The 22156-nt window shown below is 47.9% G+C and overlaps 1 protein-coding gene across 1 annotated transcript in view; it reads left to right on the top strand.

Moving 5' to 3' along the window:
• PCSK6 (proprotein convertase subtilisin/kexin type 6) overlaps positions 1-22156 on the top strand; it is a 119153-nt gene that overhangs the window by 33930 nt on the left and 63067 nt on the right. Inside the window, exons 6-7 of the mRNA XM_075006445.1 lie at positions 3084-3172; positions 19934-20106. Coding sequence (XP_074862546.1) covers positions 3084-3172; positions 19934-20106 — 262 coding nt within the window. The remainder of the gene's footprint in view (positions 1-3083; positions 3173-19933; positions 20107-22156) is intronic.

The following is a 22156-nucleotide window of genomic DNA, read 5'->3' as shown; positions in this document are numbered from 1 at the left end:
CTCCCCTTAATCCGCCCTTCACCAGTTCCTCTCCAGCAGGCAAGAGAGTGTGTCGCCATCAGAATCCAATGGCATTGGTAATTTACACAAAGCTTAAAACTGGGCCTGACCCAGCCCCTCTTCCCTAAGGGGTCTGTCTTCCCTCCTCCTGATTCATCCATCACTCCCAGGCATTATCTGCCTGAAGTTCCATCTTCTGGCTCAGGCTTCCAAACTCTTCTGGTGTCAGGGCCTTCCATGCAGGAGCCTTTCTCGCTCCTGAGCTGCTTCTCTGTTTCTTGTTCCTCTCTGGCTCTTCATAAGGAACCACCTGTCCTCTATTAAGCCCCATCAAGGCTAGGAGTTAGGTGGGCTGGAGCAGCCCCCTCTTCAAGGGGGTAAGGCGTGTGACATGTAGAGATCGGTTTAATGTCACCCACAGTCTTCAGGTAATAACACATTGTCCTTCCTTGCCCATGTCCTAAGACCACAGGATGTGCCAGACTGGATCGGGCCCATGGGCCATCTGGTTCAGTGACCCTGTCTTTAACTGTGACCAGCCCTGTTGTGCCCAAGAACTCTCAAGTAGATTTTGGATAATCTGCCCCTGCACTCTGATCTCTAATGAGGTTTGCTTGGACCCTGCAGCATGGGATTTAATATCGCTTCTAAAATCCTTATTGTTAATTAGGAAGAGTCTGGAAAGTCTTGATAGCTAAGTAATTATCCAACCCTCTTCTGAATCCTGCAGTTTCTTGGCCTCAGCAACTTCCTGTAGCAATGAGTGTTACCATCTAATTATGAGTTGGTTGAAAAAGCATTTCTTTTTATCACTTTTGAATTTGCTGTCTGTGTATTGATTTGCCCCCTTTCTCAAAACACAAAAACCAGTAGAACAGAAGCTTGTCTTCTCTGAACCATTCATTATTGTATATACTTCTCTCAAGTCCCCTCTTATTAGTCCCTTTTCCGAGAGAAACCATCCCAGTCTTTCTAATCTCTCTTTATCAGAGGGTATATCCACACTAAGCAGGAGATCAGCCCGGTGGCAGTCAAACTTCTGGGGTCCAATTTAGCGTGCCTAGGGAGGCTGCACTAAATCGAATGATCAGGGCTCCACCGTCGACCCTGGTACTCTTCTCAGTCGTGCAGAATAAGGGACGTTGAGGGGAGAGTTTTTCCCATTGACCTCCCGCTGTGGGGATGGCCAGAAAAATGGATTTAAGATATGTCATCTCTAGCTACATAATTCATGTAAATCTCACATAAATCAATTCCCTCCCCCGTAGCGTAGACGTGGCCCGAGTGTTTGTTTTTTCCACACCTTTGATCATTTGCTCACCTTTTTTCTAAATCCAGTTCTGCAGGAGGCTAGTGACCAGTATTGTGGTGAGGCCAGAGCACCAATAAAATCACTGCTCTGTCAGCTGAACTCTCTCTCCCACTTCTTCTCCAGAACCCATTACTTAGTTTGTCCTAATAGTTGCTAATGTGCACATACAGCATAGCCCCCCTCGAGTGGTAAACACCAGTTACCAAGCATGTTTTCAATCGATCAGATGAATGCAATGCCAACGGACTTCTCATGCCCTATGTCCCAAAATGTCTTTACAAAATGAACAGCTCTACCATTTCAGGCTAATGAGCCGCTCTCTGCCCTGTGCACAATGGGCCTCAAACGGGGTATCTTCTAAAGACCAATTTGTGAACAGCGAGGGGGTGAACATTCACCTTGACGTTCAGGGTTTACTGCTCATGTGACTTCTGCTGCTACCAGGAGCTGTGTGGTGGAACCCTTGAAGAGCTGATTGGAAATGTGCCCTTTAGTCTGAAAGGACGAACAAAGAGCTGCTTTTAAAGGTCACCTTCTGTGAATTCCCTTCAGAATGCCAAGCCTCTAAGCACTTTTCTAACTGAATGGCTTAGATGTCACAACGTCGCACTTTTTGACCCGAAGTTAAAGTGGGACTTCCTTGTGGTGGCACGTTTGAAAAGGAAATAATACAAGAAAGCAGTTAGCCTGGCTACTCATTTCCTCTATTCTTCTGGCCATTATTGTGTTTGAATAAAAAACTTCTGTCCACTCCAATCAGTTTACTTCTGCTGCGGGAGCCTTAAGTCTGTATTTAGGAGCTCACCTGAGGAATTGGGATGTTAGGGGTGGAGCATTATGACATCACTTGTGACAGACCCAAACCAGTTGGCTGCAGTATTCTGTTAAAAGGTGAATATACTGGCCACTGGATGACTAGTTTTCTGTTTCCTGAGTGACAGAGCAAGACCTGCTCCACCGCAATCAGGAGTGGACTAGAGCCAATTAAGTCAGGCAGATGCTATAAGACACTGAGCCAAATAAGGACTTGCTAGAAGCAATTAAAAGAGACAGGCTAATCAGAATGCCAGCAGACCATAAAGAACCTGCTGGGACTAATTTAAAAGGCTCCCCTTCTGGGATGGTGGCATGTGAGGAGCTGGGAGTAAGGTGGCATTCTGTAGAAGAGCTGGGCAGATGAGTGGGGTTAGGCACCCGGAGGAAGGTGCAGGGAGGGTCTGTTTGGGGAATGGCCCAGGGAAGGGCTACAGCTCTGGAGTGGAGGAAGAACTGCCTGTTGCTACTGCTGCCATTAGGGTCTCTGGGCTGGAACCCAGAATAGAGGGCAGGCCTGGGTTCCCCCCAACCCTCCCCACACCACTACAGAGACACTGAGAGGAAAGACTGGGACTGAGGAGGATTCTTACACTGTACCCATTGACTGGCTTTTGATGAAGATGGCTCAGTAGGCTGTGACCCTTGCCTCCCGAAAAGGAGAGATGCTAGGCTGAGGGTCACAGTGAGCTTCTGAGGCAAGCCCTGACCACCTAGGAGCACAGGGTGCCCTGCCCCCAACCATGGCAAAGCTGGAGCTGTGCCACACACTGTAGAATCCTAGGGAGAAATGATGGGCTAGGCCCTTGCAAAGAGCCGAAGCAGCAATGTGGTTGTTAGCAGTAGTTTTGTAATGCTGGGTGTCACAGTACATACATGTGCTTGATCCACCCCATGTCTGACTCTGCTGTCAGTTATTTGCATGGAAGCCCAGCCTGACCGTAACTTCTCTTTGCAGACATGGTACCCGCTGTGCTGGACAAGTGGCAGCTAAAGCAAACAACTCGAATTGTATAGTGGGCATCGCGTACAATGCAAGAGTAGGAGGTAAGGCTGAAGCTAACTGTGGCTTTCTTACTGTATAAGAACAGATGAACACCTATACTGGGTCAGAGCAAAGGTCCATCTAGCTCAGTATCCTTCTGACAGTGGCCAATGCTAGATGTCCCCGACGGAATGAACAGAACAGGTGATCCCTGAGAGATCCATCCCATCACCCGTTCCCAGCTTGTGGCAAACAGAGGACTCCATCCCTTCCAGCCTGTCTAATAGCCACTTATGGATCTATCTTCCATTACTTTATCTAGCTCTGTTTGGAAACTTATTATAGCCTTGGACTTCACAACATCTTCTGGCAGGGAGTTCCCCAGGGTGACTGTGCGAAGAAGTATTTCCTCTTGTCAGTTTTAAACCAGCTGCGTATTAATTTCACTTGGTGACTCGTTCTCGTGTTGTGAGAAGGAGTAACTAATTCTTCTTTGATCGCTTTTTCTGCTCTAGTCATGATTTTAAAGAAGTCTGTTATATTCCCTCTTAATCATCTCTTTTTTTCCAAGCTGAAAAGTCCCAGTCTTCTTAAGCTCTCCTCAAATGGCATCTGTTCCACACCCCTAATAATTTTTGTTGCCCTTCTCTGAACTTTTCCCAGTGGTAAGGTATCTTTTTTTGAGATGAAGCAACCTCACCTGTGCACAGTATTCAAGAAGTGGGCATACCATGGATTTCTAGAGTGGCAATTAGATGTTGTCTGTCTTATTCTCTATCCCTAGGGTGACCATATCTCCCATGGTCACATACGGGGGGGGGGGGGGGGCCCACCCCCTTTCCCAAGCCTCAGGGAAGCGGCTGGGACGGAGCAGCTGGGGCAGTCTCCCACCCACTTCCCCGAGCCTGAGGGGAAGCTGGAGGGAGGGAGCAGTCATGGCACTCCCCCTCCCCCAGCTAACCTGCCAGCTCCCTCTGTTGGAGAGCACATACTGACACGCAATATGTGCTCTCTGGCAGCCTGCGCATTAAGTGGATGTTTTCAGAGAAATATCCACAATGAGTCCAAGATCTCTTTTGACTGGTAACAGCTAATCATTTAATACCAATATTTTGCATGTATAGCTGGAATTTGTTTTCCAGTGCGCATTACTTTGCATTTGTCAACACCTGAGTCACCTAGTTTTGTGAGGTCCTTGAGGAGCTCTTCACAGTCTGTTTTGAACTTAACTATCTAGAGCAGTTTTGTATTATCTACCAATGGTGCCACCGCACTCTCTTTACTTTTTTCTCAAGATCATTTATAAATATATTGAATAGGATTGGTTCCAGTATGGACCCCTGGGAACCCTACCAGTTACCTCTCTCCATCTGGAGAACTGACCATTTATTCCTATCCTTTATTTTCTATATTTTAACCAGATACCAGTCCATGAGAGGACCTTCTATCTCATCACCTGAGATCTTACTTTGCTTAAGAGCCTTTCGTGAGAGAGCTTGTCAAAAGCTTTTTGGAAATCTAAGAACACTATATACACTGGGCACCCCTCCCCGCCACTTCCACATGCTTGTTGAACCCATCAAAGATTCTAATAGATTAGTGAGGCATGATTTCCCTTTACAGAAGTCGTGTTGACTTTTCCCCAATAAATTATGTTAACCAATGTTCTGACAAGTTTGCCCTTTGCTATAGTTTCCACCAATTTGCCTCGTCCTGAAGTTTCTCAGATTGGCAGGGAGGCCAGCGAGGCTCTGGTTCAGTGACCTGGTCTGAATCTGCTAAAGCCTTGAATCACTATTTTCTAGGACGCCCTTATGTTCTTGTCATAGAATACTAGAACTGGAAGGAACTTCAGGAGGGCAGGACCAAGCACCATCTAGACCAGGGGTCAGCAATCTTTCTGAGGCGGAGTGCCGGAATTTGACCTTTTGACCTCTACATACAGTTTGAGAGATGGTGATACTTTTTAAAGTCACTAATAGTCCTACTTACAGCAGCTTCATTAATAAATGAAGATGCAGAACTTTACTGTTCAGCTGGTCTTTTGTTCCACCTCAGGCAGCATGGCTTTGAGCAAGCTCCTGGCTGCATGAGGGAGGAGTGTGGCTGAGCTCCCACCTGAAATGCCACTCTTGGCACCTTTTTTGCTGTGGGTTGCTGACCCCTGATCTAGGCCATCCCTGGTAGGTGTGTGTCTAACTTGCTCTTAAATATCTCCAGTGATGGAGATTCCACAACCTCCCTAGGCAATTTATTCCAGTGCTTAACCACCATGGCAGTTAGGAAGTTTTTCGCTAACGTCCAGCCTAATTCTCCTTTGCTCCTTGTCCTGTCCTCAGCGGTCACGGAGAAAATTTTTTCTCCCTCCTCCTTGATAACAACAACATTTTAAGTATCTAAAATGCTGTTACACATCCTCCCTCAATCTTCTTATCTTTTCCAGACTAAACACACCCAGTTCTTTCAGTCTTCTCTCATAGCTCATGTTCTCTAGACCTTTAATCATTTTTGTTCCTCTTCTCTGGACCTTCTCCAATTTGTCCCCATCTTTCCTGAAATGTGACACCCAGAACTGGACATGGTACTCCAGTTGAGGCCTAATTAGTGCAGAGAAAGTGCCTCTTCAGTGACACCCTCTCCCCCCAGCAGTGGAGCCATGTTTTTGTGGGAAGAGCATAAGGGGAGCTGAATTGAGCTCTCAAGGATGTTATACTGACAGTGTGCCCCTATGAATCTTACAGGTCCTTCTTTAGTACAAATAACAGGTGGCTACAGCTGGTTGGAAACTCTCCCTGGAGATTTCATGGGGAAGGGTTTGTTTTTTGTTTCCAAGTCTGAGATTTCACCTTCTGTAGCCTGTTTGATTAGGGCAGTGACCTGGGATGTGAGAGACGCAGTTCAAGTGCCCACCCTGCCTGATCCAGATAGAGAAACCCTCACCTGAATGAGGCAGAGGAAGGATTTGAACCTGGGTTGGCTACATTCCAGGCAGTGCCTTAGTCTGCAGAATGAATGGGAGCCCCCTCCCCAGTCTAAAAGTGGGCATTCAGCTGTGACTCCAAGTCCCCAGAAACTTGCAAAAGCTTTTGTAGTTGTTCCCATGTGGCATGATAACCAACTTCAAAAGCTGCTGCCAAACAGAATTGTCATCCTGCCACTAGCTCCTTCTCACTGGTAGTCAGCCCTTTACACCCCAGCTTCAAGGGAGATAGTTGCAACACCCCAGTTCAGCTCAATGTTCACCTCTGAGATTAATGCTCCACTTGTGATTGTGCTAATCTGGGATCCAGGGCATTTGTCTTCTCACTGGGACTGCAAGGGGTAAGTCAAAAGAAAAAGGTTAGGTCTTGGCTTGATAAAGGACCAGGTTTGGAGTTTGCAGATGCAGCTGCATGCTTTTTTCTCTGGATGGTCCTCCTGGATATTTTTTTCTTTCATCTCTAGCTAGAAAACTGAGCCAACAGATTTATATAGAATTTAGGAACCTGCCCTAAATGAAACCAAGAATGCTGCCTGGGCTATGGGGAGTGTATTCAGTCAAGTCAGACCATTGAATGTCTGTCTGAAAATTTCTGGCAATGTTCTCATTCTTCATGAATCTAAATCCTAGAAGTCCCAGGACCCAGAATAGCAAAGTCTGTCTCTCTTTGTAATTTGCCTTGATAGATTTGCCAGTAAAATCTATTGCTATTATAAAATACTGTTCTCTGGGGTTGTTGTGTGCAAGCCACTTTCCATTATGCAAGTGCAACTGGTGGAGTAGGGACTTGGATGCGGTTTTCTTACAGCTGTGTGATACCACTTCATTGCCGTCCACTTGGCTGCTGGAATCTCACTCCTGAGAGAAGCTGGGCTGCAGATTGGCAGGTGGGCTCCTTTCCAGCCTTCCCTTGTTCTCTCCCTGTTTGGGAGCTGGCAGTGCCACTAGCAGTCCTTTGTTGGTGACTGGGTGGGAACGCTGCCTCTGCGAAGGATGGCTGTGTTTGCTGGGAAAGTGGCAAAGGGGCTGTGCTGGCTGGGGGGGGAGAATTTTTGGGATGTTCCCGAAGGAAAGATAGGATCAGATGTGAGTAAAAGGGGGTAACAAAGAGTGGAACGAGAGCGATTTTATAGCTGTCCTTGCAGCAGGTGGGTGAGATGGCCAGGCAGTCACAGCCATGAGAGGTTTTTCTGTGCCCTGAAAATCACTTAGCTTCTTCTTCCTGTGGCAGAGGTACTCGCGGGGCGGGAAAGCTGCTAGAGTGCTGAGTGGAGCCGTGTCTACACGTGCACACTACTTCGAAGTAGCGGCACTAACTTCAAAATAGCGCCCGTCATGGCTACACGTGTTGGGCGCTATTTCGACGTTAGGCAGCAAGACGTCGAAGCCGCTAACCCCATGAGGGGATGGGAATAGCGCCCTACTTTGAAGTTGAACGTCGAAGTAGGGCACGTGTAGATGATCCGCATCCCGCAACATCAAAATAGCGGGGTCCGCCATGGTGGCCATCAGCTGAGGGGTTGAGAGACGCTCTCTCTCCAGCCCCTGCGGGGCTCTATGGTCACCATGTGCAGCAGCCCTTAGCCCAGGGCTTCTGGCTGCTGCTGCGGCAGCTGGGGATCCATGCTGCATGCACAGGGTCTGCAACCAGTTGTCGGCTCTGTGGATCTTGTGTTGTTTAGTGCAACTGTGTCTCGGAGGGGCCCTTTAAGGGAGTGGCTTGCTGTTGAGACCGTCCTGTGACCCTGTCTGCAGCTGTGCCTGGCACCCTTATTTCGATGTGTGCTACTTTGGCGTGTAGACGTTCCCTCGCAGCGCCTATTTCGATGTGGTGCTGCGCAACGTCGATGTTGAACGTCGACGTTGCCAGCCCTGGAGGACGTGTAGACGTTATTCATTGAAATAAGCTACTTCGATGTAGGCTTCACGTGTAGATGTAGCTTGGGAGACAGTAACGAGATTGCCGCAGGCCTCAGCTGTCAACCCCATGCTGGGATTTTTCATTTCCTCCTGGGATATCAACTTAGGCTTTGTCTACTCTGGCAATTGAGCAACAGAGCTTTTGTCGTTCAGGCAGTGGAGCCAAGAGACTTGCTGGACCCCCTGGACAATGGGGAAGGGGGCAGTTCTGTGCTTCTGGAAGGGAGGGGCCTTGGGCAGCAGACGGGCCAGACAATCAGAGGCACCCAGAGCATGCCATGTGCAGTGTAGCAGTGGCAGTTTAGACCGCCTGGAGCTGCAGTAGTAGCAGCCAGGAGCCCCAGGCATTTTAGAAGTGCCAGGTCCCAGGTTAACCGCCCTTCTTGCCCTCCATTGGAAGGCTGTTCACTGGATGTCAACCGGGTGCCCCCCGCCCCCAACCTCCAAACAGCAGAAGGTTTGCCATGGTAAGTATGAGTGGAGACCTTTGTCTTCTGCCCACAAACCAACCAGCAGGCGGAAGGGCTTTTTCGACAAAAGTCGCGACAGTGTTTACACTGACGGACTCTTAGCCACACAGCTGTGCTGAGTCTGGGTCGCTAAAAGCTGTGTGTGGAGCTAAGCAGACATACCCTCACAAACCGCTCCTGACCCCGCCCACAAATTCCATGTCTCACCCCTGTTGGGTGAGTCCTAGGATGGGGCTCCTGGGGACATACAGTTAAATAACCCACTGGACCCTGCCCGAAAGCAGCTGTCTTGCTCCTGGCGTTGGCAGAGGATTGGTTTGTCTATGTGGAGTGGTTGGCTTGAGCTGGAGAGAGAGAAATCCCATTTGCATGATTCCAGGAGTGAGTGCGTCTAAGACATTGACCACTGGAACACCCCACCCCAAATGTGAATTTTTTTCCCTATTCTTTAAGCTCTGGAGTACCCAGCTAGATCTCTGCCTGGGTGAGTATGCACACGTGTGGGCATGTGCAGGGCACATCTGATTGCCCTATGATCCCACTGCTGGGGAGCGAAAGGAGCCAGAACTGTTTTGAGATGTTTGAGTTCCAGGGCACATCCACTGGCTCTTTCCCGGTAACGGGCCCTCGTGACAAGTCCCTAGTTTGGGGCCCCTTTGAATTGCCACCAGAGCACTGCGCTGCATGCGGCTTTAAGGAGGGTGCACCGTGGGCTGGGCGGCGCTTAGGGCTGATTGGCCTGGGCCCCACCCCTTCTGCCCAAGGCCCCGACTTTTTCTCCCACCCACTTTGCCCCAAGGTGGCTGTCAGCCCTGCTGGCTGAAGCAAACCAAGGCTGTGAATTGCCTGGTGTCAGCAGGGCCTTTCATATCCATCCATTGCATATGGAGTTAGTCACTCTGCCCCCTGCAGAACCAAGCTCTAGAGCGCGCACGTTTGATTCAAACGCGCTCCATACTTACCACTCAGGCAGGAATGATGGATCAGCGTTATAAAAATGCATGTCAAGTATCGGAGGGGTAGCCGTGTTAGTGTGGATCTGTAACAGCAATGAAGGGTCCTGTGGCACCTTATAGACTAACAGAAAAGTTTTGAGCATGAGCTTTCGTGAGCACAGACTCACTTCGTCAGATGCTGGTCTTGGAAATCTGCAGGGCCAGGTATAAATAAGCCAGAGCAAGGGTGGGGATCACAAGGTTAGCTCAGTCAGCAAGGGTGAGGCTTACTACCAGCAGTTGATCTGGAGGTGTGAACCCCAAGGGAGGGGACGCTGCTTCTGTATTTAGCCAGCCATTCACAGTCTTTGTTTAAGCCTGAGCTGACGGCATCGAATTTGCAGATGAATTGTAGCTCAGAAATTTCTCTTTGGAGTCTGGTCCTGAAATTGCTTTGCAGTAGGATAGCTACTTTTAAGTCTGCTACTGTGTGGCCTGGGAGATTGAAGTGCTCTCCTACGGGTTATGTAAAAGAATAAACGCACACAAATCAGATATCAGAAATGGCAATATACAAAAACCCGTAGGAGAGCACTTCAATCTCCCAGGCCACACAGTAGCAGACTTAAAAGTAGCTATCCTACAGCAAAGACATTTCAGGACCAGACTCCAAAGAGAAATTTCTGAGCTACAATTCATCTGCAAATTCGATGCCGACAGCTCAGGCTTAAACAAAGACTGCGAATGGCTGGCTAAATAAAGAAGCAGCTTCCCCTCCCTTGGTGTTCACGCTTCCAGATCAACTGCTGGTAGTAAGCCTCACCCTTGCTGACTGAGCTAACCTTGTTATCCCCACCCTTGCTCTGGCTTATTTATACCTGGCCCTGCAGATTTCCAAGACCAGCATCTGATGAAGTGAGTCTGTGCTCACGAAAGCTCATGCTCAAAACTTTTCTGTTAGTCTATACGGTGCCACAGGACCCTTCGTTGCTGATAAAAATGCATGGCTCCCTTTTGAATTTAGTTTTCTTTTATGAGTGCCTCTCTGCGTGCACCGTCTGGGGAGCCCAGGAACACTTTGTCCCCTGCGACAATAAAGCCGACAGACAATTGGAGGCTGTCAGTTTTTTTCAGCAATTTTTTTAAACGGAAGCATATAGCGTTACCGACTTGAGGAACAGAACATGCTGTAGCTTTAGCAAAAACAATTCTAGATGAATTACTAAAATAAATTCCCAATTAATGAGCAAAACTTGTTGGGGAGGCCTATTTGTCACAATCTAAAAGCTACAATCCAATTTTACTTGCTGTTCTTCATTGCTCTTGCATTGCTGTTTGTTTGCTGTAGGCAAAATACATTACTACTCAGTAAACAAGCAGGCCTAGAATACTTTCTTTTCTTCTTCTCCTCAGCTTTGTAGCTTCCATTCTGAAACATTTATTGCATACTCTATGGGAAATAGCTGATTTATTTTCCCCCTCCCCATCTTGTATTCAACTTTAGTCGCCTCCTTCCAAACTCTGTAACCTATGGGTCCTGCTGCCAAGTTATATACATTGGGTTGGATTGCTAGCTATACTGGATCTGCTATGCAATGAGGCTGAGGAGATATTTTCTCTCCATATAAGTGCACGACGAGCAGCATCTTTAATGAGACCGAAGGAAAGGGAGAATTTTTACAGCGTATTTTGAAGGCCAGCTGTGTAGGTGAGGTTTGTGCTGTTGATATTCTGCATCGCAAATGTCTCAGCACCCAAATACCATTAGCTCCATTTTAGATGGGGAGCTGTCGTGGAAAGAGATTGTGACTTGCTGGGGGTCACACAGGAACTGAGGCAGAAATTCATTTCAGCTCTCTCTAGTCCCAGTCCTCCTCCAAGTTCCCATCTTTTAGCTGCCGCTCCACTAAAGGCAAATCCTTCATCGGTTCATAGAAACTTCAGATGGGTAGAGTGTCCCCCATCAGGCCTGGGATGTAGCTTTCCCTCTCTGCTGTTTGTAGGACTTGGTGGATATGAAAGGCCCATACTTTAGCCAAAAAGCCAGGCAGAAGTGATGTGGGTGTGAGCAGCAGCTCCTCCTGACTTTCTGCATCATAGCTAATGCACACAGTCTACCCAATGGCTTATGTTGTCCCAAAGCCGCTGCTTACTTCTCCTGCTCGATGGAGCGCTCCAAAGAAGTTGTCCATTCATGAGCGGAGGTGGGTCCCAATTCTGCAAGGTGCCAGGCAACCCCAACTCCAGCTGACTTTACTGGAATCGATAGGCTCAGGCCCAGAGATGGAGTGCTAGTTTTTCCTCCTCCCGCATGGAGGGTTTAGTGCTTCACATTATGATGCAAAAATGAAAAATGTGCAAGATAATGTACCAGCAAAGTGATACCATTGTTTTCCCTTGTCTGTCAATCCATGATAGATTAGGGTATGACAGTGACCAGCTAACTGAAAAAGCCTTGTTCTGTCGGAATAATAAGCACCCATGTAGCACACATGAAAAATAATCCCTTGTCTCTTGCCCATTCTGTTTAGGAAACTTAAAATGCTGCTATAAAACCTAGGCCTGCTCAGGGGGTTACTTTTTAACGTTCTCTTCAGTTTGGGTAGTTCATGCTGCAAAGAAAGGAAGCTTTTGTGAAGGTCTTTGCTCCTTTTGCTTTGTGTTTTGAAGATTGTTCTCTGCTGGCAGCAGACAGCATTAAAAAGAAATATCTTTGAATTGCTTGTAGTCCAGCTGCAGTGGTAATTAAATCTGGCTGCATTTGTTTAGTTTAAGAAAAATAAATGTGGAAAAGGAAATGCATTTTTATAAACAGGCGTCTGGTTGGCTGGCTCCTGAAGGCACTAAAATAATCCATTGCTACCATTCAAACACAAGGCCTCTTAGCAAAGTTACAAAACTAGACCTACTGAGCATTTGAGCTGTTTTTGTCCACTCCATTGAAGTACGTTAGGGCAGCTGCCTTCTGACTGCCCCAGCTCAACATGGGGGGGCTCTGAGGCACCCTCCCCCAGTTTTCCTTCTTTTGGACCTCTCTTGGCTCCATAATGTCCTTCCTTGGGGCTGTTTTATTATCGTAACCTAGGGGAAGGAGTTCAAAAATGTAAGTCCTGACACAAAATGAGGTCAGACTAGATGACTCAATGAATTTATGAAAATCCATGTCTCACCCCAGTGCAAGCAGCCATTAAAATCACCTGAGAGACCAGGTGGGTAAAGCAATATCTCTTACGAGCCAAACTGCTGTTTGTGAGAGAGACCAGATTGTGAGCCCCACACAGCTCCTCAGGATCTACCCCGGTGCTGAAGAAGAGAGACTCAAGGCCAGTGGTGCTTAACCTGGGGTGCATGCACCCCCTGAGAGTGTGTGATGCCCTTTCTGGGGTTGAGAGACATGCCAAATTTTTTTAGACGGTAAATCACTGAAAACAAAAATTAAGCCCAGGCACATCAATACAACCGCTTTGTTTCATCAAACCTATGTACTTGTTAATACGATACGTTTTTCAACAATTATTGTAATATACGAACAAAATTATTTTTCAAGATTTTAAGCTGATTGTAGTGAAAATCTCTCACTACAAAACACAGCATACCGCGACGTTGTGGGGTATTTCTTGACGCATGCACAGATGACGATGCGGCGGCGCAGTGTCTATGTTTGAATTCAGTCAGCCACTAATTGTTAGCGCGTCAGTTACAGGTTACTTCCACAGTAAAACTCCACAATCTCTAGGTAAAAACAAGAAGCCCTGCGGCACCTCATAAACAAACAGATAATTTGGAGCATAAGCTTTGGTGGGCAAAGACCCGCTTCCTCCGATAAAGTGGGTCTTTGCCCACTAAAGCTGATGCTCCAAAATATCTGTTAGTCTATAAGGTGCCACAGGACTTCTTGTTGTTTCTGAAGATACAGACTAACTTGGCTACCCCTCTGATGCTTGTAACCATTCAATCTCTGGGTAATATTTGTGTATTTTTGTATGCCCTCTGTACTACTGTTTGTGGTGAGTAATAACATAAAACTATTCTACATACATTTAATGTGCCTTTAAAAGTGTGTAGCCTCCCCCAACCCCACTTTTGATCTTTGCTAAGGGGTGTGGGAACATATTTTGAGAACCAAAGGGGTGCAGGCTGCACTAAAGGTTAAGAACCACTGCTCCAGGCGGTGCTTGGTCCTGTCGAGAGGGCAGGGGACTGGATTGGATGACCTCTCAAGGTCCCTTCCAGTGCTAGTGTTCTAGGATCAAGAGCTCTGTGCAGTGGGGCCAACAGCCACAGGGAGTAAGTTGAGGGGGCCCACTCCCCTCCCCAAATGGTCACACCCTTGAGCAGAGGGAGCAGGGCCAAGTGGAGTCACCCCTTAGCACCACTCAGATCATGGCAGTGGGCCCTCCCTCCCAGAACTGCACAGAGCATTGAGGTGGTGCTTCTGTGGCATTTCAGAGGGGACCAAGGCTCTGGCTGCTGCCACGGTAGCAATGCTGGCAGCTGAGAGCTCCAGCCCTTTGACAGGCCAGGCCCCCTCCTCCTCTCCCCCGCCCCCCTCCATTGGTGAGTCTGATTCTGCCTGGCTCAAAATCTGGAGTTGGTCCAATCACAGATGTTACCTGCCCTGTGCTGTCCCAATGTGGCCACAACTCTGCTGCCTTAAAATCCCCTGACATTCTCCCCATGATGTACCACACACAAGCTCAGTCACACCCAGCCTCCGTCAGTCCTCTTCTGGCCCTGGCCAGCTATCGCAGCCCTTCCCAGTGGCATGCCACCCTGCTCTTACCTGCCCCAGCCATGAGCGCTCTGCCAGGCTCATCCTTGCCAAGGAGCAGCCCTCACCACCTCAGCTCTCTCACAGGTCAGCCACGGAGCAGTCAGCAGATTAGCTTCTCTGCTGTTCCCCTGTCTTCAGCCCCTTCCAGCTCTGGTCTCCAGCTCTCCACCATAGAGCCAATGGACACCTCCTTCTGCCCCCTGCCTTCATCCCTCACCTGGGAACCCCATACAGTCTCTAGCAGCTCACCTCTCTGATTCAAGCTGCTCCTCCCAGGCTGCCCTGATTCCTGGGCAGAGTTCCCTCTAATCTTTCCAGCCATGTGTGGAATAAATTTTGTTATGGCACCTAGGCATGTGCTGATGTGCACCAGCAGTAGAAGGTGGCTCTGGGTGACTTTTGAATCCCTCCTGGACAGCCACCCAAGTGCTCAGCTTACAGGGAGTCCTGCTCACAGGGTCTCTGCCTTCCCCGGAGCCCTGTGGGCCCTTGTAAGCTCCGATTGGAGGCCGTGATGAGACAGAGGTGCACTGGCCCTGTACCGTCCTACAGGACCAGTGTCACCCTGGGACCGCAATGTTACAAAAGCTTTTTTTTTTTTTTTTTTTTTTTTTTTTTTGGTACTTCCCCTTTTTCAACGCTTTGCTTTCGCCACTCTGGCCCCAATCCTGAGCAGCGCCTAAGCCCATGCTCTGCTTTAAAACAAGTGCTTACACATGGACCGGACTAGGAATGCTTTCCTGAGCCAAGGCTGGCACATGCCCTACCCCACAAAAAGGAGACCCTGTAGATTCACTTCCCCTCCTGCTGCCCTCTGGGGCAGGTCATTACCTATCAACTTTCCTGGGACAGTCAAACATCCATGCTCTGTGCAGCAAGGATGGCCCATTGCTTCCCCTTTGGAGCATGCTTTTGTAACAGTGACAGACCCAGGTTGCCAGCACCAGGGATTGAACCTGCAACCAGAGAGGCTAAAGCCCTGTGCTCTGCTGTATAGGTAGTCCGTCGTATCTGATGATGACGTCTTGAGCTTGCACAGGCTCATTGGTTGCAGACTCACATGTGGCTGAGGAGTCCAAGCTTTGGACGGCATGGGTGTTCACGGTGGGGGCAAGGGAGTTGTCCTGGCTCTGTTGGTGAGGCTGCTGCTGTTGCTTTCTTCCTCTCACGAGCATCAATGAGGCGCATGTGTTGCTGCTCTTCAAAGTTGTCATACGCATGTCGTACAAGAGCACACCAGCCTGTTCGGTCTTTTGCATGCTGCTCTAGCTGATCTGGTTTTAAGCCAGCATAGGCAATGTTGGCCTTCATGCAGTCTCTTTATACCTCTTGCGAGGCCCACCTTGATTCCTTTTGCCCTGGGAGAGTTCACTCTAGAGGAGTTGCTTAGGGATTCTTGACTTCTCCATTTGTATGATGTGCCCCAGGGAGGGGTAGCGCCTCTGGTGTGGGGACTTGTCTCTTCAGGGCAGTTCATGCACCTTTTGGTCCCCACCTGGCACCCAGCTCTCACCTGTGGCTCCAAGAAGCTGTAGCATGCAGCGGCCACCCCCTGATAAACCGCTTAGACAGGTGGGCTAACCCAGGCGAGGGTAGCTGGCAGGTCTGAAACCTGCAGTGAGATAGGAATTGCCTATCCCTGTGCCCTACCACGTGAGCTAAAGGCCAGCTGGCTCTCAGCCAAGGCTGTAGAGCAGAGGCTTCACTCACTCTAGTATGAGGTCTCAGTGCCCCTGTGTACTACACTTTGTTTCAGGGTAGGGCTCTGTTGGTGGTCTGCGAGTAACACAGCCTGAACCAAGACCTCGTCTCTCCGGGGGCCTTTCTTCTCCTTCCCATCCTCCCCTTTCCTGGTAGCCATTTGGTGTCACAGCCACTGCCCCTCCACCGGGGCTGCGCTCACCACCACCATTAGCGCTGACGATGATTGACAAACAGCTTCACAGAGGGACTGTGCTTTGGCCAGGACCCCCCTTTGCAGGGACTTGTAGTGATAGCCTGAGCCCTGGTGGGCTTTCTCAGGCTCCATGGCCTGGCCTCGTGTGCTGCTACACCAGGTTGTGGTGTTAAAGCCCCTGACTTCTTTATTTGCTGTCTTGAAAATAAGAACCTGTAGGTGGCAAGTCCCCTGGGCATGCGAAGCATCTTCAGCCTCTCTCCCACGCACCCTGCAGGGCTGCAGGAGCTGAGCAGAGTTTCCGAAAGTCTCTCCTGACTGGGCTGCAGGCCAGAGACCAGTGAGATGCCTCTCCTGTCTTCCAGCTCTCACCCTGCGCTTTGAACCTATGTGAGGGGAGAGTGGTGGAGCAAAGAGGGCAGGGTAAGGCCAACCAGCTGCCCCAAGGTCTAATTATCAGAGAGCGGGAGAGGGACGGGGATTCCCCTCTGATACCTTTCCCCCTTGAGCCCCGTCCCACCTAGGCTCCTGGGGAGCCCCTGCTCCTGTAGGATAGTTTCACCCTGAATCTGACTTTCCTCAGCCCACTAGCCTCTGTGATGCGACACAGCCTCTTCCACCTCATAGGGATGTCTCAAGCCAAAGGCAACCTGTATATGCTTCATGACGTGGTATTCCATTAACAGATAAGGTATACGAACATTGTATCTAGCGCACAGGAAGGCTTGGTCTGAGCTCACTCCCATTGGTTAAAGTGGGACCTGGTGGTCAAACAATCAAAACCAAAACTTGGCAAGCCAGGGTTGGTATCTTAACTCCAGCAGGATGATCGATGCGGGGAGCCGGCACGTTCCCTTGAAGTTAGTTACAAACACCTACCGCCACTGACACAAACCTCTTAGTTCAGTTCCTGTCCTGCTGGACCCCATACCCAATCAGGCAGGGGGAGGAGGTCCGAGTTCCTGTTGCAGCCCATGGGTCATGGGTGTGTCCCCTGACAGCACTTTCAGCTTTTGCAGTTTGATCAAGACTCTTCCCCATGCTTGGTGTGTTTCGTAAATACCCAGCTGCAGGAATCAAGTGAATCTACGAGAATCTCCCAGCTCTTGGTTTTTAAAAGTAAGTTTCTAGCCCCGCTGGTTGTGGAGAAGCTATGAGTACACCCTAAAAGCTTTAAAACCCAACCGCAAATAACGAAACCCAAGTCTAGTATTAGTTTTTTGTTTTAAGCTTCGATTTTTTGGGGGGCCTGATTCATGGTTGTGGAATGCTTGGTATTGTGCCTGCAATGCTGACCTTGTACCAGGGCTGACCTGGTTTCACAGAATCTCTTTGGTTTCCCAGTAAACTGAATTTGTGCTGTACTACCACTACTTGGTTTGGAGAAACCCAGGGAAATGAGGCATGGTCTCATGAGTCTTTGATTCAGTAATAATGTTCTATCTGCAGAACCCTTTCACCAGCCAGGAATGGCCTTTGCCACATCATCTTAAATTGTCTTAATTCCCCTTTCTTGTTCTCTCTGCTCACTGGGCATATGCCATCAAGTTGCCTTCTGCTGTAGAGAGAAGAGCCAGACAAGCATCCTCTCTTGAGTGATGGGAATGCTTCACCTGGCTGGGAAAGCGGCTTCTCCGAATAAACTCTCCTATCTCTGTCACTTCTGTAATTGTATTAGTCTTCACAGACAAAGGGATTCACTGTTTCAAAAGAAGTCTTCAAGACAAATGATAAAGAAGAGCTGAAGATAAATCTGCTATTGCACCTAACTCTTTCCTTCCTCTTCAGCACAGCAGTTAGAGCATCTTGATTTCAAGCTTTAGAAAGCTTCTCTTTCCAGGGACAGATTTTGCCTTCTCACCATATCTCTTGGGCATCTTTGCTGGCACATCTATGGAGCTGCTGTGAGGTTAGACTGCAAATGGGCTGCACGTCCTGTGTTTTGAGCATTGTGTTTTCAAATTTTCTTCCCTCTCTGGCTTTCATCTTGATGTCAAGGTACTGAAGAATCTTTATTCAGCTGCAGATAAAATTCTCTTTATTTTTTCCGGGGGATATGAACATGGTTTGGCATTTTCAAAGCCACCAGAGGAGATCCCACGTGTGTAAGGCTGGCTGGAAGACTTAGATTGTGATACTTTTAGAGGTGGCAGAAATTTGTTTTGATTCCATGTCAGTTAAAAACTGAGACCTTTAGAAATTTGTCATGAGAGAGAGGCCTCCAGCAGCAACCCAAGAACAGCTGATAACTCAGAGCAAGGACTTGAACTTGGGTCAGCAATATCCTGTCATTGGGCTACTGGCTATTTTGGTGCTCTTTTTTTTCTGACCAGAAATTTCATCATGGACCTGAGAAGTCACCCTAACAAAAATGCTACTGAAACTGATGCATTTCTGCAGACGTTTCATTTTCAGTAAATCAGTTTTTTCCAACCAAAACCATTTCCTTTAAAAATTCCCAGCTCTGACTATGTTTAAATCCCTGTTTTACTTTGAAAATCTCATCCTTGAGCTGCTAAAGTTTTCAAGGCTTCTCAGCCTGTTATTTCCATACTTGCATTTCTGTAAAGTCCTACATTCTTCCATACATTCATCCATATCTGACTGCTCGCTGAGCAGTACATCCCCTTGAGCAATTTCTCTGCTAGAAATTGTCTTGTTTTACTTTTTAGCAAATGCTTTCAGCCCTCTTTCTTTGGGAAGCAGCTTGTCCTTGATCAACAGCTGCAACCTTGTCATTTTGGGGTCTGGGTAACTGTTGCAAGATGAAAGTACATGAACTAACATTACATACATTCCTGTTGCAGTCTCATCTCAGATTGAACTTTTTGGCGAGTATTCAGAAAACAGGCAAATTAATGTCTTCCTGGCACCAGAATGAAAGACTTGGGGGAGAGTTTTTAACAGAGAAATCTTATGATTGAAAGAGTGTTAAGAAGCATATTCTCCCAGCAGTTGTGGGACTCTGAGTAACTACTAGTGTGACTCTGTGGGTATGTTGACACTACAGAGTTATTCCAGAGTAGTTTATTCTGGAGTTATTATTCCAAAATAAACTATTCGGGAATAACACATGAATACTGCAGAGAAGCCCCAAAATAAGCAAAACTTATTCTGAAATAGTGTGTCCACACACCAGAGAGACTATTTCTGATCAGAGCCCCTGGAAGCACATAAAAGATAGGCACTTGCAACCAGTGTTCCATGTCTACACAGTCATGTTGTTTTGGAATAAGCTATTCCAGAATAGTTTATTGCAAAATAGCTCCTATTCCAGGCCTATAAAGCCCCTATTGCAAAATATCTATTTTGGAATATGGGCTGCTCATCGTAGAATGAGGTTCACCAAAGTGGAAATAAGCCATCTGCTATTTCGAAATTGTTTTGAAATAGAGGTTGTATTGTGTAGACGCTCGCAAAATTATTTCAGAATATTGGAGCTTATTCTGAAGTAGCTGTGCTGTGTAGACTACCCTGTGAGTGTTACCACTTCTAGAGAGATGGCTACGGGTGAAATGTTTGTTGCTGCCTGGAGCACACCACTCTCTGAATTCTGCTTGTGCAGTGGAATGCCTAGAGAGCTGCAAATGAAATATAATTTTAATTCCTTTCCATCATTTGCAATTAAATCAGAGCCACAGCGAGAGAAAAGTGAGAGGGCGAAAAGGTTTCCAAAGTAGCAAAAGAACTTTACACAGCAGATCTCATTAGACTACCCACAGCAGCATTGTCTTCAGCTATTCAGGACATTACAAGCCTTTCAGTTCACACAAAGGCCTTTGATTGCAATCCTTGCACTTTCATTGGTGCCATCGAGTCCTAATGTCTGATGTTTTTGTGATTTTAGGCGTCCGTATGTTAGATGGAGATGTAACAGATGTTGTTGAAGCAAAGTCACTTGGCATCAGACCCGATTACATCGACATTTACAGCGCAAGCTGGGGGCCGGATGATGATGGGAGAACGGTTGATGGACCTGGTGAACTGGCCAAACAGGCTTTTGAGTATGGAATTAAAAAGGTGTGGAAAATAGAGTGCATTGGGGACACTGATTTTTTTTTTTATTTTGTTTTGTTTTCCTTTTGCTCCATGTGAAGTGTGTGTGTGTGTGTGTGTTGTGGCTGAGGATAGTGCAGACAGGGTTCAGAAGGCTAAACAAAGGAAAGAAAGCCAAGGTGGAGAGAATTGTCTTGAGAGAGTGGTGAAAATAATCACACCTTGTCTATACTTAGCTACCACAGACAGAGTTACGAGGGGAATGAATCATGACCAACTTTGCTTCGTGTAGGTGAGGCCAAGGTGATGTCAGGCCCCTAGCCCAGCATCTGGCTCTCCTAGAAACCAGAAATGGGCTTTAGCTGCAAGACTGAGAATCTGACTTGGATCTAAATTTAATCCCCCTTTGCCCTTCCTCATAGCCCCACCTGCAAACTCTGGAGGCCTTCTAGTTCTCAACCCAGCCTCGTTTGACTTATAAGTTGGAGTGATTCTACTCACACTTCATATTCAGCACAGCAATACACATCAAGCTCTTTGGGAAACTTTACAAAACATGCCCAGCACAGAAGTTCCCGGCACCTGTGTGGCATTAAAAATAAAATAAAAGGCTTCCTTCAGCACACCATTAAACACCAAGCTGAACCAGGACTCCTGGGTCAGGGAAATCCCAGGCAGGAGCGGAGGGGCCCCAAGCTCAGAAGAGACTCAGGTCTAATTTGAAATCCTAGACTGGAAGCTAAATTGGGTTAATAATTACAAAGTAGTTGAAGGGAACTTTTTATTATTAGATTTGTTCTCCCAGGGACTGGGAGCTGTGGCGACAGGGATTTATCTCTTGGCTGTTGCACTGAGGAGAGCCCACTGCCCACACACTCTTATTCCTGCCTCGTTTGTTTCCCACGGTGGCGTTAGAGCTGACAACCAGCCCTGCTAGCCAGAAAGGAACGGGAAGGTCTCATTGTTTCCAAGCCTCCCTCTGCTGCTTGCCAAGTGCTTTGTACGGCTCTTGTGGTTGGAGAGGTGCACACTTCTCTTTCCATCTCCCTCCCGTCTGCTCCCCGGGGCACAGTGCTCTTCTTTGGAAGTGTCAGTTTGCTCCCAGTCACTGACTTCTATGAACCTGTACAGCAGGAAGGGAAATTGTTGCCTGACTGCAACATGTACCTTGAAGCATGAGGATTGCTCATCTCTGTAACACTGTCCAGGGTAGTGTAATGGTCAGGGATGATGCAGATGGTAATAGGTTCTGCTGTGAGTGCAGGGGCCTGGACTTGATGACCTCTTGAGGTTCCTTCCAGTTCTACGATTGTGATCTAGTCTAACTGCAGAGCCTGTGGGGGGAGAGGCACAGTGAGAGACCCTCCAAGCCCCACCCCTTCTGAGAGTATGGACTCCCCCACCATCTTGCCCTGGGGCCTGACAAGTTTGTTGTGTTCCCTGGGCAGAACCAGAGCATGCTCTGAGGTGTTCATGATCAGGCTGGGGTAGAGCACAAGGTTTAAGACTGAGGTGTGTTGGAATGAAAAGAGCTGAATGCCAAGCCTTCAAATATGAGGTCTGCAGATTACAGCAATGCCTGCTAGATTATCCCCCATCTTCTGGGAGCCATCTGTATGAAAAACCAGCTCCTTCCCTGCAGCATTGTGGAACACAGTCAAATTCAGAGAGTAAACGATTGTTCTGAGCCACCTTCAGAAATTTACCCATCTTTCCCCACTCCAGGATTGGTGAAAATAACTCTGTATCCAACATGTTTACAAGCTTGTGCTGTTTCTGGTACTGTCCACTGAAGGGCAGGGGTTGATGGACGGGAGGGATGTTTTGGATGGGCCTAGTCATAACTTCGTTAAATACTGAAGCTGGTTGTTTGGCCTGTGAAGAGGAAAGGAGGGTCACTTCGGAATCAACTGTTGTTTAAACCTGGTCTTGTGAAATCTCCTGCGATTTTGAGGACAAGTCCTTCCTTAGCCTCTTCCTTCGTTTAGCAACTTCACGTTTTGGGGGGAGAGGAGTAAAATGTGGAAAAGGTTCCATTTCAGCCTCAACCCTCTCGACTGGGCTGTCCTGACAG

The sequence above is a fragment of the Carettochelys insculpta genome, chromosome 12, assembly GCF_033958435.1.
Source record: "Carettochelys insculpta isolate YL-2023 chromosome 12, ASM3395843v1, whole genome shotgun sequence".
NCBI lineage: Eukaryota > Metazoa > Chordata > Testudines > Carettochelyidae > Carettochelys > Carettochelys insculpta.
Note: the sequence above shows the minus strand (reverse complement) of the source record. Positions and strands in the feature narration are given on the sequence as shown.